Genomic DNA, 15,206 nt, shown 5'->3' on the forward strand with positions numbered 1-15,206 from the left:
CATCCAAATATCTTATAAAAACCAATGTGCTCTTGACATTCGTTTCAATATCAATTCTTTTGTGGTCTGATGAAATGTTATCCCTGAATTGGGACTCCACTGAAACATGTATGCACATATGTAACCAATAATTTTTTAATAATAAACAGACTATATACCAGCTCTGTTCTGCATTGATCACTCTTTAATAATCATGCGAGTTTCATTTCATCTAGGAAACTAATCAATACAACCAGTGGTGTTTGATCAACACTGCTGGGAAGCCATGATGTAATATACTGTTTTGTTTTTAAATCTCTGAAACAGTGTTTCATGGTAAACAACTGATGATCCCTTGAAAAATAAATTATTGGTATTATAGTAAATTTGAGAGTGAGTTGATGCAGTGATTGCAGGTGATTAAATGACTTACTGACTAGATGGTTTTCTAACGAATGATAAAAAATATTTTTTTGTATAGTTTTAAAGGTTAAAAATTTCAAAGACTATATATATATATATATATATATATATATATATATATATATATATATATATATATATAAATATTATTAAAAAGCATGAAGTGTCTCTGATTATTCTTTTTTTGATTTTTTTCTAATTTAGGAATTGTTCTTTTTGTATTTCTGTCGAATTGTTGTCGAATAGAATCTGTATGTTTCTGATTGTATATATGAGGTACATTAAATAAGTTTCCAGACTTTTTTTGTACAGGCATTTAAAATTATCATAAACACTCGTATATTCAGTATGTTATTGCTATACATCTTATGAGATGACTGACCAATTTTTGTGATTTCAGATTTAAATGAACAGCTACAGCAGGAATTGGAATACACTGTAGCAGAGAAAAGATCTCCCTGCGAGATGGAGTGAGAGTTAAGCTAATTTACATATAAATCGACTCACACAAAGAGCAAAGAGTATAAAAACCAGTTAACGTCTAAAAGGCATTCAACACATACTATTTGAGTATCCACCATGACGAACGGACCTCACTAAAACACCTTACTAAAGCCTGATTGTCACAATGCAATCAGGACATGAGGACATTTTAGAAGAACAATATGCAATAAAATTCTGCTTTAAACTCGAAAAAAATGCCACAGAAACGTATGTAATGCTTCAGACTGCTTTTGGACCATCTTGTATGAATCAAGCATCAGTTTTTGAAAGTAGGGATTCTGTGAGGGATGACGAGAGGTATGGGAGAAATAAGGTAGTCAGAATTTCATGGATATGGACTGTTGTGTGTCTATAGAGACAATAAGTGCACAGTTTGATGTCAGTGTGGGAACTGTGTCACAATTATTTGCGAGGAATATGCAAATTTGTGCAAATGCACTAGTCCATAACTCCATCCTTCACTTTAAATAATTATATAATAATATATATATATATATATATATATATATATATATATATATATATATATATATATATATATGCAATTAAGAATAGGAAATTGGATCAAATGTTTGTAACATGTCTTCTTCCTAAGATTAAGGGGGGGGTGTTTGATCAACACTGCTGGGGAGACATGATGTAATATACTGTTTTGTTTTTAAATCCTCAAAACAGTGTTTCATGGTAAACAACTGATGATCCCTTGAAAAATAAATTATTGGTATTATAGTAAATTCGAGAGCGAGTTGATGCAGGGATTGCAGGTGATTAAATGACTTATTGACTAGATGGTTTTCTAACGAATGATAAAAAATATTTTTTTGTATAGTTTTAAAGGTTAAAAACTTCAAAGACTATATATATATAAATAATTCAGACGACTGAAACAAGAATATTTGATAGATAACCTGATATTCATTAAAGTATTTTTTTTACTTGTCAAACAAGTGGATACAAAGATCCTCACTCTTTTGTTAAATTCTGTTCGTTGACAAGAGGTTAACCTCCAAAGCATTACCTCCTCTTTTGTGAAAAGAAGTGATGGTGGTTGTTCATTACCAGTCGTCTGATGTGCCTGAATTAGCAAGGAGGTGATCATGGTAAAATTTGACAAAGATGCAAAGTGCCTCTCCCTTTTGAGGAGCTAAATTCCCTCACATTAAACCAACCTCATGCCAGAACCAGTCTTGGTGGAAAGAATGGTAAATAAACTTGCCATGTAAGTGGAGCTTTATAAGTAATATTTACATTCTTTCCCACTCAGACTGGATATGGCACAGGATCGATTTAACTTAAGGAAATTCAGTGCCCTCCCCTCCCCCATGAAATGGACCAGTGGATGGACCAATTGGCATTCCCTGGAGGAGGTAATGCCTGGAGGATAGTCTCCACAAACTGAACCATACATTAAGATAAAAGGGTTGGATTCCTTAGCAAGTCAGACTTTAGCACGCGTCCAAATCTGCTAGTGTTTACACAATACTTGTTTACATTGGTGATCTTTTAAGCCAACGTATTTCAGGTGAAAACATTATTATGTACTTACATGTTATGGCGAAATTAGTATAACTTCTAAGAAACATAATTGTGGCTGATCTTTTTAATTTAAAATAATTCTAGCACATCATCTACTGGATCGTTTTTATTAATTTTGCCATAATACATAAGTACGTAATAATGTTTTCACCTGAAATGCGTTGGTTTAAAAGATCACAAAAAAATATTCTGCCATCTCTTGCAGAATAAAATGTTGTGCATTGCATTGTGGTGCTGGCATTTCCCAGTAGAGGCGTTTCAAAGATAGAAGGCAAAGACTAGGAGAATGGACAGTATTTTTTTTTTACGACGTGACCCAGCGTCATTTAACATCTAAAATAAAAAAAAATGAAAATCTACTTTTTTTCTGCCTAATACGTTTAAACGGCCTTTAAAAATTATATGAAAGAAGAAATTTTGAAAAAAAAAAAAATTAACATTTTAGAGTGTGGGATCACTTTCCAATAAATATGCGTGTGCTTGGGCGTCCAACAATCGCCACCATGTATAACATAAAGAATTACATTGCTTATTATCCGGGGAAACTAATTATTTGCAGAAAACTTTAAATGCAATATCCGTTTTTAGCACACCTGAAAACTCCTAGAAAACAATTTTTTTAAGGTAGGTTTTGTGTTAGTCTACCAGGCCACTGAATATGTGTCAGCCTATGTCACGGTAACATATATTGAGCGAGTTTTTAACCGTATTTTGCCTAGTTTTTTTTATTTATAACTCATTTTCCCAAACTTACTGTGTCAAAGAGAGATTCGGGCGCCATTTAAAATTTTCCAATAACTCGGTAAACACTGTTTTTCGAGCTCAAAAAACATGTTACAATCAATAAAAACACTAAAAACATATCCAGTTAGGTAGAAAAGTAACTTATCTTGCCTTTGATAACATTTATTTGTTATATATTTGTTTTATGACATTTTTTTTGAATCTATGTGTACAGTAATACAAACCCCAAATATGACCGCCACGTTATATTACTACATGAAACATGCAGAAAGTATGTTTACAATATCATAAAAACTAGTTGCTGAACCCAATTTTAAATGCGATATTCGTTTTCAACGCATCAAAAAACTCATAGAAAATAAGTTTTTAAAGGTAGGTTGTGTGTTGGTCTACCAGGCCATATTTACCAAACATTACTTCAATTTATCGTTATTTTATGTTTCAACCCCCCCCCCGCCCAATTTAATGAAATTTATAGTTATTTTATGTTTCAAATGTAATTCTCTCTCCTCCCCCCTGCCAAAAAAATTTGAATTTGCCATGTCCCCCCCCCCAGTAACTAAACTTGAAAAAATGCTATGGGGTGACATATCTCGTTGAACGCTAAGTGGCCAAGAAGTGGGTGCACATATTACATTAAATTTATATAGGAAAGTTATCCCCATTTGTAAAATGCTAAATTTTATTTCTATTTTTTTCAAAATTTCTTCTTTCATATTATTTTTAAAGGGCGCCTATTCGGCAGGAAAAAAAGTAGATTTTCATTTCTTTTAAGGGTTAAACGACGTTAGGTCACACACACACACACACACATATATAACGAATTTGATTTCCTAGAAATAAGCAATAGTTCATTTCAAAAATGGCCTATATTTAGTTGGCTTTCGGACAGCCTCCGAGTACACGAGTGCTTATTCGGTTAAAATCAAGTTCGGTACTTCCTTGTTGACATTATTCGTCAACTGATCTAATATATATGAATGCCCTGGAAAAGTTACTTCTAATTAATGTTAACTAGTTTTTAACTATTCAGACAAACTTGGCTGTTTTTTTTTCTAGAATAACAGAATAACTGGTAAACATAAATCAGAAGTGACTTTTCCATGGCATACATATATATCAGATCAGCTGACGAAGAATGACACCAAAGAAGCACGGAACTTAATTTAAACCATTTACTCTTTTTTTAACACTTAAAAAAGAAAGTGGAGTTGGAAAAAAAAACATAAAAATATCAAAGCGTATTCGTTTGCGGAATAAAATGTGCGTTGCATTGTGGTGCCTACCGGAAGTAGTGCCACGTCGTCTGCACGGCGCATGTGCGGCACTGTCCACTTCCGGCACCCCCTCCCACCTCGTTGTCATCGACGGAGAACACGTAAGCCCAGGGAGAGAAAAAGAGTCTAAAAAAAAGCCACAGGAGGTAAAAAAAAAAAAATCAACACCTGAAAACTCCTGGAACCAAGGATTGACCATTTTTTTTTTTATTTCCCAACTTGAAGACACACCTTTGTTCCTTTATATTTACAACAGGAAAGCCACCAACCGTTCCGTAGGTAGGCATTTCTACTCCATCTACTTATATATATTAAATTTCAAAATCGGTTTCTTTTTTTTTTCCTTATTTTATTTTTGATATATCACAGGAGACCGATTCTCTCTTCCCTTTTTTTCTATTTAGTTCTCTTGTTTATAGCTTTTGATAGATCCCCTCCCCTCGGCCCTTCTCCAAATATATCTACATCCATAAATTGACTTGACACTCTTAACTACCTATTTTTATTATGTATCCTTATTTTGTCCTGTTCGGTAGCCTTTAAAAATGTAACCTTCATTTTCCTCATAATTAAACCTTTTTTTTTCTCCCTTTTGTTATTTTGGATATTTCCGTCTCTACTACTACCCCCCCCCCAAAAAAAAAACATTAGCCTCCCCCGTTTTTATTTTTTAAATGTAAATAAGTTCAATTTTTAGAATAGGGTCTCTTAAAAAATACACTTGTTTTCACTTTGGTAGTACTCATGCACTTATGCTACTGTGCTGAAATGATAACGTTATTTAGAAATCCATTCTTAACATGGGGTTGTAACTGTTCTGTACTTTCACCTAACAATTTAGTAATAAAAAAGATATCGTAAAACTTGGATTTAACTTGAAAATGCTATTAAAAAATAGCGCGGTAACATAAGTGCATAAGTACCACTGGTTTTAATACATATTTATAAGTCTTGAAAATGGAAATTTAAGTCCATGTTTTAATCGCTGGCAGTCATGTTTTTTTTATTGTTTTTAAAAATATTAATTACGCTAAAACGTAGATAAGATAAACTTTTATCACAAATAATAAATTTTAATCGAATTTAAGATAAATCTCGACTAGATGTAATATAACTAGTCGATAATAACATGGAAATTCTATCAGAAAAGCCGATTAAAAGTTGTAAAGAATTTGAACTGTTTCTGTTAAATCTCAAGACTAACCCTTATTAGTTGGTGGTGGTGGTTTGATTGGGTTCAAATTCTGGGGTTTTATGCTGACTACGGATCATGCTACATAGAATTTTAAAGTTAAATTTAATTAATATGGTTTCTTTTCTTAAATTGTTAGGTGAAAGTACAGACTAGTCAACCTTCCTCCCCATATTAAGAATGGGGTATTATTTCTGCACAGTCCGTATTTTGCATAAGTACTAAAATACAATTCGATTCAAATTCTTTAGGATCTCGAAAAAAGGCAAAGTACAAATATATTTCGAGACTAAACCGGCAATTCAAGGCCAATTGTCTTCAAAATGTTTATAAAAAAAACAAAAAACAACAAAATTAGGTGAAAGAGATTTCAACAATTCATTTTCTCTGAACCGAGTGTTGAGGAATTACCACGTCGACCAAAATGGACCCAAGTTTTCAGTAATACGTTGTTCATCTATGAATCTCTTATCTTCATGAAATCGTGTGACCTCGACTCGTGTGTGTGTGTGTGTGTGTGTTTCTCGACTGCGTGACTAAGACAAATTTGTTTTTAAATCTCTCAATCGATTACTTATTTCAATAAAAATATAGGGTTCTTATTTTTTATTTGTTTTTACTTGCGTTTTCACCCCTAACAAGACATATCGCCATTTGAACGTAAGGGGCGACGCGACTAGGGAAGCAAGTAGCAGGAAGGGAATTCCAAAGTCTATCTGTTCGAGTAGAAGGCTTTCTGGCACTTAGGTATATCAGCATTGATAGGTGTGATTTTGTTGCTAAGCGAATTTGTCAGATATGTACATCGAGAGGGGCACACGTGCAACGTCATGCACATGCACTCATGCAGCATGCAGTGCACACTGCATGCACAGTGCAAGTGCACCAACCCAGATTTGGCAACAATATTCCATGCAATGCATGGGCGAATGAATGGTGGTGGCCTTGTAGAGAGACTAGATACTCTCAGGTATGAGTCGTATTCTAGCACGATAGAGAGAACCCACCTTTGCAAAAATTTAAATGAGATAATCGTTTTCAGCATACCCAAAAATCGTCATTGTAAAGGAAAAATGTTAAGCTGGAAACCAGGTAAAAATTAACCAAACAAAACAAAAGTTTAATTTTTACGACGTACCTCCTCAGCGTATTATAAACACCCCAACTTCCCCATGTTAAGAACGGCTTTCGGAATAACCCTCCCCCAACCACGAAAACCGTTCTTAACACGGAGTTTGGTGGGTGCTTATTCCGAAAGCCGTTCTTAATATAGGGTGTTTATACTACGCTGGACCCCAGCGCCAGCGTAGTATAAACACCCCATATATGGGGCACTGGGGCACTGGGGCAGGTCGTAAAAAATGCAAATTATGGGACGAAAATGCCATATTCCAAAAAATCAAGTAAATTAATTGTGGTTTTATTTTTAACTAAGAAAATAAAATTTTATGAGTAAGCAAAACTGGACTCTTTCGTGTCGCCATCTTTAAAAAAACAGGCAAATAAATCCATAACAATTCAAACATGCAAGAGCCTTATAATGCTACTGATTTCAGTGCACATAAATTGCTTTAAATAGTTTAGAACTTTTCTGTATAAAAATAAAGGGTATTTTTTACAACCTGCCCCAGCGTAGTATAAACACCAACCACCCATGTTAAGAACGGCTTTCGGAATCCCCCCCCAACCTCCCCATGTTAAGAACGACTTTCGAGGTTGAGGTGTTTATTCCGAAAGCCGTTCTTAACATGGGAGGTTGGGATGGTTATAATACGCTGGCTGGGGCAGTGGGGCACTGGGGCATGTCGTAAAAAGTTACCAAATAAAGCTACTTGATCAAATGATCAAATTACGTGGTTTTTGGAACATGACATTTTCGTTCGGTGACGAGTATATACATAAAGATTTTTTTTTTTTTTTTTTAAATTAAGATCAGTTCTAAACAATTAAATGCAAGTAGTTTAGCACAACAGTACTAAAACGAAATAAAAAAAAATGAAATAATTACGAAATTAAATTCATCTCAATGCATTTCTGTTTCTACGTTAACAAGTCAGCTGTTTTTTTTTTTTTTTTTTTTTTTTTAGATAGCTTAGAAAAAAAATTACTTCGTGACTTTTTGTTGGAAGCTATTCATACTTGCTATGAAAAGATTAAAACATTCACTGATAAAATTAGCTTTAGTTATAATAAAATTAAGACCTCAAAATCTTACTTCAAAACAAAAGAACAAAGAAATAAAAATGAAAGTAGAAACTTTCCGGTAACGCCGAGTACGTACAACCAATATTTTAATAAAATATTCCTAAAATCTAGTTCTTCAAAAATTGGGTTGCTCAGTTTTCTAAGAGAACGAATTACATTTTCAGAGTTTTTAAATCGTGTCCTAATTATGATGATCGAACAAAAGATGGTTAAAAACAAGTGTAAAATATTAGTTAAGCGAAATCTTTTAATGTTGTTGTGATTTTAAACAATGAAAAAAAAAAAAAAAAAAAAAAAAAGATAAGAAATAGTCATCCAGAGGATGCCGGTTCTTATGGATTCAGTTCCGTGTATTCACGGAGAATCCAGAGTCAGTCCCGAAGTTTGATTTGAAAGCCGTGAGGAAAAAAAAAAGCAACAAAGCAGACGACATTAAGCATGTGAAGAGTTAGATTCTCAAAAAGAATTGAAAAAAATCTTTGTATGCACTTTTCGTAACGTGCTGAAATAATATTACTTAGAAAGCCATTCTTAACATGGGAAGAGGAGAATGTTTTCTAACTATTCTTTCACTTAACAATTTAATGTAAAAAATATCGTAAAACTTGAATTCAACTTGAAAATACTATTAAAAAAAGTGCTGTAACTAAAGTGCATAAGCACAAATCTTTTTTTTTATCGGACCTGAAGAATCTTGCCCCTATCTGTTTTTTTTTTTTTTTTTTTTTTTTTTTAATTATTTTCGTCTTTTAAGTTTTTTCAGTGGATTATTATCGAATGGACACTAGTCTGCTAGATTATCAAAAACGAAAAAAAAAAAAAATATATATATATATATTTATGGCGAGGGGGTGCTCAGTTTCTAATACAACGTTCTAAATCGATCGATCACTCATTTTAGAATCACTCAATGTTTGTAGGCCAAATTTCGCAGAATTAGTCTTTTTAAAAACTTTTTGGAATTTCACTTTTTAAAATCTCAACCTGTAGCACCTACTACAAATATTTAAATACTTACGTTTTTTAAAATATAATCTGGTAGATTAGTGTCCATTCAATAATCCGCTGAAAAAAAACTAGAAAAAAAAAGATTTTTCAGGTTTGCCCCCCCTCCTTTTTTTTTTTTAAATTTATTTTAAATTGTAAACTGCTTCAGCCATTTCCGAAACTGACTCATGATCCTCTGTCAATGGTCTGGATTGACTCTTTAAAAACTGAAAATCCTACCAAAAAATTCTACGGTATTTTTTTTTTTTTTAATACAGGAATTATTTTAAAATGTTTTGTAATAATTCTAGAATCTGGACTTTCACAAACAACAAACCTTGTTTCTGCCATTGTGCGTCAAAACCGAATTTACCCCTAATAATGAATGTTACAAATATACGATTAAAAAATGAAATCGAAATATTTTGATATTAAGTATGTTCATCACTTGGTTATACTTATCAATATTTTATTGAATACTGCCAAGAAAACCAGACGTTGCTCGGGATTGAAAGAGGATCTCCAAGTCTTTTTGTATCCAACCTATAACATCTTTTGTTACATCTTTTATTTTTTTGAAACTTATAATATTCAATTTTTGGAGTTGGGTTAAAGAATGTATCTTGCATGTAAGTCCAATGACATTAATAAGTCACATTCAACAATAAAGCCGGAAATGAATAAAAATTTTGTCTTCGATTTTAAATAAGAAACAGTAACAACGTTAATTCCTGCAAAAATATTTAAGTTTAAAAGTTCATAAAAATCTTTTTCAACATTCAATTTTAAACAAATGACAATTATTGAAATACATTTTGTTAAGTTTGGTCTCCAACCCCATTGAGGCGCACTTGGTTATTCCCGAGATTCAATGAGGACCATCGTGTACTCCTGCCCCAGGGCCTGAACCTTTTATTAATAATTCTATTTTTAATTTTTATAAATTACATGTTGTAAATAAAAAAACCCATTGTATTAGGTTGGTGCAAAAATGTTTTTTAACGTTCAATTTAAAAAAATCATAACTCCTTTGATAATAAACTTTATTAATCGAAATAAGAATCCTTAAAATCAACACATTTTTTGCCAACGAGAAACAAGTTTATTTATCCCATTAACATAGAAATCCGGAGTTCTGAAAGTGATGAAGTCATTGAATGCTGATTCTGCATCATCTCGGCTTTCGAAGCATTTTTCGCGCAGGAAGTTGTTGAGATACTTGAAAAAGTGATAATCGGTGGGCGAGAGGTCTGGTGAATATGGCGGATGAGGCGGTCTCGTAGACCAATTCGTTGAGCAACATGCGGGTGAGCATTGTCATGGAAGAGAAGTGGTCTCTTCATATTGACCAATCTCCGGCACATACGTTGGAGCTTCTGGTGCATTTTGTCAGTTTGTTGGCATACTTCTCCTCCATAATCGTTTTGCTTGGATTCAAGAAGCTGTGATGGATGAGACGGGCTGGAGACCATCAAACAGTCACCAAAACCATTTATTTTTTTTTTTTGTGCAATTCAGGTTCAAGAAGTAGTGTGGAGCTTTTCTGGCATCCAACCACTGTGCCGAACGTCGCCAATTGTTGTAGAGGATTCACTTTTCATCACACTTCACATTCCACTCGAGAAATGAGTAGTTTTGTTTGTGCAGAAGGAGCGTAGAAGATCCCTCAAAACAACAATTTTTTTTTTTTTGTTCAATTCATGTGCACCCAATTATCCAACTTTTTGACTTCCATCTTTGCTTTAAATGGCGAACAACTGTTCAGTGGTCGACCTCGAGTTCAACAGCAACTTATGTAGTTTTGCAAGGATCAGCTTCAATTAAGGCTTTCAAATGTTTATCACCCACAGTTGGCTGGCCGGCCAAAACCGTCTTCATCTATCTTCGAGGTTTTCGTCACCATTGCGAAATTTCTTGAACCACTGTTGTGCCACATGTTTGTTAGTGGTTCCTGGGCCAAACGCATCGTTGATATCACAAGTTGTCTCAGCAGCTTTTCGGCCTAGTTTGAACTGGAACAAGAAAATCGTGTGGACTTGAATTTTGTCCATGCTGTTGAAAAGCTTGCAAAAAATGAAGAGATTAAGAACAGTAACGAATAACACGATTTGATAGAGCGAAAAATGCGCTTCAAAATGATATATAACATGGCTATATATATCAATGAATTAATTCAGAAATCATATATAAAAGTAACGTGAGAAAACAATATTGTTTTTGCACCAACCTAATAATTACGATTCTTGACAGCACCTGTTTCGTAGCGCAGAATCATTCATGTAATATCAATTTTTGAATTTATACCACTCTTAACTCATCAGAGGAAATAATAATGTAATATAGACTTTGCATTTATTTGTTATATGCTCTGTAGTTACATCAAGTTTTATAAGATAAAGGATTGGTATAAATAAAAGATGAAATAGAATTAAATAAACATGTTTCCCCATATAATGTGTGTGTGTGTATGTATGTATCTATCTATCTATCTATCTATATATATATATATATATATATATATATATATATATATATATATACACACACACACACACCTCCAAAGCCTTAGAAGGAATTTGTGAACAGACAGAAAGGATCTATAAATTTACAGATTTTGCAACAAAAGTAAACAAAAACCAGTTTCAGTTATTGAGGAAGTAATTTTATTTATTTCACATTTAAATTTTTTATGATGCAGTGCAGGCACAGTCGAATAAATACTGTTTTCTTTGCTTTAACAGCACAAAAAAAAAACATTATACTAGACTCGTGCATCTACATTTTGTTCTTTACTAGCCATAAATTATCTCTATCTATATACTAGCAGCAAGAGCTGACGTTGCCCGGGATTGACTGAGGATCAACGAATGCTTAACTACCAAATTTTTATTGTCATCGGAATCTGTGTAATCACCCATTTTTCAAGCAGATTGATGTATTGCCTGCACTAGTTGGGGACCCATCGAAGTGCATCAGGAGAAAGCTTCACATGCCTCCTCACAGGGACTTAGTCCACAATACATTGTAGTTTATATTGCATTGTAGAGAACCTACTGTTGATTTTATAAAATTATTTTATATATAATGGCTTGAATTTAAGTTTAAAATGCAAAGTCAAGTATCATAGTTCAGTTCTCTAAACAGAAGCATTAATTTTGAATGTGTCCCTATCATATCAAAGAACTGTTGATCTGATATGCCTGGCTTTTCTGCTTGTGCGATAATAAAACTTCTCAAATGCACTTGTGATGTTAGGCTGTTTATGATAACTTTGGTCAAAATCGCCTGTTCCTTCTTTCATCAGATTTTTTTGATCATCAATACTTATCGAAGACATACGAAACCTCTCCAAGAACACTGCCAGATGCATAAAGTACATTTGTGCAAAATTTTTAAAAAGCACCCCAGCCATTTAAAATACTTAGAGAATGAACTCCCATACACACAATTTTCTTTTCTATAATAGTAGAAATATATAAATGACTTTGTCTGTGTGTAGAACAGTCTCTACCAAACTACTCTGTTAATTTTTGCTCTGGAAACTTAATATATAAGGGATTTAGATCTGTCAAACAAATTCAGTTTGTTTTTTAGCTGGTAAAAATAGCTGCTAAGGGGTTAAAATTGAAACTTGGCAGGCTTAAGTTGACTAAATGTATTACTTCTGCGCATGCACAGATATACGTTTATATACTAAATTCAGTTACTTTTTAAGGTTTTAGTATTCATCTGTAAGTAGCGTAGATAGTAATGAATAATACTGGAGTGCTAAATGTTTTGGTTTTTATTCTAGCTGATGGCATTCTTGTATCGGACTTAGGGTTACCTGGACCAAATGGACTCTCTGCCTCCACAGGTCTCTATCTTCCATGGCCTTGGGAAGAGCTTCAAGTTGGAAGCCAGTTCCTTCTGTCAATTTTGTGTACATTTTGACAGGTCTTCTTACTTTAGCAGTTCCGTATTTAGGATCCCACAATACCACATCACTGACGATCTCATCTTTTTTGTAGCAATGGCATATCATGGTCTTTTATTACTGAAGAGATCCTGGCTAACCGACCATACAGACATTAATTAATGGTTGATTGTGTTTTCCAGTTAACACTGCTCAGAGCATTCTAGTGTAAGTTCCATCTAACTTTCAAGTTTTTTACTGAGAGTCAATAAAGTGGCACCATCTCTACTATCGCTCTAAAAAAAAATAAATTTTTCTTGATCTGTCCCGAGAGGGCAGATTTCTATATAACTTTCATCAGCTTAGGTGCACACCAAGCCTTGGCTATTCTGACATGGATGTCTTATTCAGTGAATACGATGTGGCTGCCAAGATATTCAGTCGTCTACTTGTTTGAGTGGTGTTCTGTCTGGTATTTCAATTGGGCTGGTTTAGTGGAAGGGCATGTATTCTATTTTAGTTGCGTTTATATACAGTTCAATCATGACAGCCGACTTTTCCAGGATATGTAGCAACTTTTGTGCATTAGTCACTTGGTGTGTGAGTTCTTTCCTCATAGGTTCCGAAACGGCTGAGCCTATCTTTTGCAAATTTCACATAAAGCTAATTTATATTTCTGGCAGTGTTCTTAGATATGTTTTGTACACATATTCATCTGGTAAGTATCCAATCAAAAAAATATGATCTTAAAAATAGTCTTTCTTCTTTTCTAGATAAAAAAGAATTTTTACAAGGGAATATTTTGTTATATCGGTGTAACCTTTGCCAATGTAACATAAAATATTCCCCTGTAAACATTCTTTTTTATTTATAAGAGAAAACTATTTTTAAAATCGTCAAGCCCAAATATCAGTTGACATGATATTGTAAACTGTTATATTCCTAAATACTTAGGAAATAAAGACAAACGTGAGTTACACCGAGTGGTATGTGTAATGGGGTTTATTTATAATACAGAAACGTAAGGCTGCTCGCCTAAGGTAAATAGAAGTACATAGTAACAAGTATGGGGAAGAAAGTCTGATAATCAACACGTAAGACTATCCGTCTTACTGCGACTGCTTGTCTGCCGCTGTCTGCCAAACAGTCCAATATATATATACAGTTTGTAACCGGTGTATAGCCAGTTATGTTCCTTCACAACATAAACAAACACAGATGTAATTCAAACAATCATTATCACTTTTTTATTTATTTATGTGAATTAGTCCACCGGGCAAATTATTCCTTGTAATCTATAATATTCAATATTCTATAATAATACATAAGCAATCTACATAAATTAAAATATCATGTTTAAGCATATTTTACGACTGGGCAATGCCTGGCAACCTGCTAGTTAAAAACAAAATGGTATGAAGGCGTGTTACTTATACAGAATATTTATTAGTTATTTTTTGGGGGGTAGAATTTTCAGGTTAAATTCAATTTTTATGTATCTTTTGTTTATTGAATTGTTAGGTGAAATTACAGCATAGTTTAAAACCGCCTCTCCCCCCTCAATTTTAAGAATGGGTTTAAATAAAACCTTAATATTTTAGCATGGTCCATATTCCAAGTAGCAACGGTTTTATCAATACTTTTGAGTATATGAAGTAAGCATTGTGATTTCTTTGTGAAGGTGAGAAATTAATTCAAAGTAATTTGTGGTTACAATTACAAACAAAATGAGTCAAGTATTATGGTTCATTTGTGTTCCTTACAAAAGAAAATGTGTTTTCTCGGTAGCGCCCCTATCGTATCCATGAACGAGATTATCTTAATGAAATTCATGGTCATCCATTCCATATGCCAATGGATCAAACTATGTACTGCTACAACTACGACGAACTGTCCTTCACAACAGGTGCTCTATGATAAGTGGAAAAACGATGTTGTAAAATCCAACGGAACTCTCCCAATATTGATTTCAGATCAAGTGTAAAATTGATCTTACTAAATCTCCTCTTAAACCATAATTATATATTGATGTATTCGAATGTAACGGTTTATTATATTTTTAATGATGATCTATTTTGTTAAAGAAAGTTGCGTTTTCACATGCATTTTTGACTAAGAAACTATATAAGATACTCTTAGAAACTATACATCATCGGATTGTGTGATTTTCCCCTAATCTAGTTACCGTGAAAAACATGCTGTAATGTTTAGTAGCTTGGAGTCAACAGGGATCAGTTTAGTATGTGTAAGAGACAGGGGATCATTTCTTTTTTTTTTTTTTTTTCTTGCTGGTAGTTCGAAAAACAACCTAGAAAGTAGGTCAAACAGTAAGTTAGCTTTTTTCTTTGTAATATATATATATAATCTCATTCACACAGTTTCACTGTACCATGGTTTTTCAGTGTGGCTAGACAAGTGTTTCAAGCCCAATTCACCATTCTGTGATTTTTAACTAATATATATG

At 33.3% G+C, this 15,206-nt stretch overlaps 1 protein-coding gene across 6 annotated transcripts in view; it reads left to right on the plus strand.

The window, feature by feature from the left end:
- Positions 1 to 4,386: 4,386 nt before the first annotated feature.
- The window catches only part of LOC145254555 (protein transport protein Sec24A-like), a 192,953-nt gene continuing 182,133 nt past the window's right edge, over positions 4,387 to 15,206 (plus strand). For 2 of the 6 annotated variants that reach the window (XM_080113080.1, XM_080113081.1), the window contains exon 1: positions 4,387 to 4,742. In XM_080113080.1, coding sequence (XP_079969206.1) covers positions 4,448 to 4,742 — 295 coding nt within the window. In that variant the 5' untranslated portion in view covers positions 4,387 to 4,447. The remainder of the gene's footprint in view (positions 4,743 to 15,206) is intronic. The other 4 variants (XM_080113082.1, XM_080113083.1, XM_080113085.1 and 1 more) reach the window with 3 other exon arrangements.

Source organism: Euprymna scolopes, chromosome 30 (assembly GCF_053919585.1).
Source record: "Euprymna scolopes isolate OS-2025 chromosome 30, ASM5391958v1, whole genome shotgun sequence".
Lineage (NCBI taxonomy): Eukaryota > Metazoa > Mollusca > Cephalopoda > Sepiida > Sepiolidae > Euprymna > Euprymna scolopes.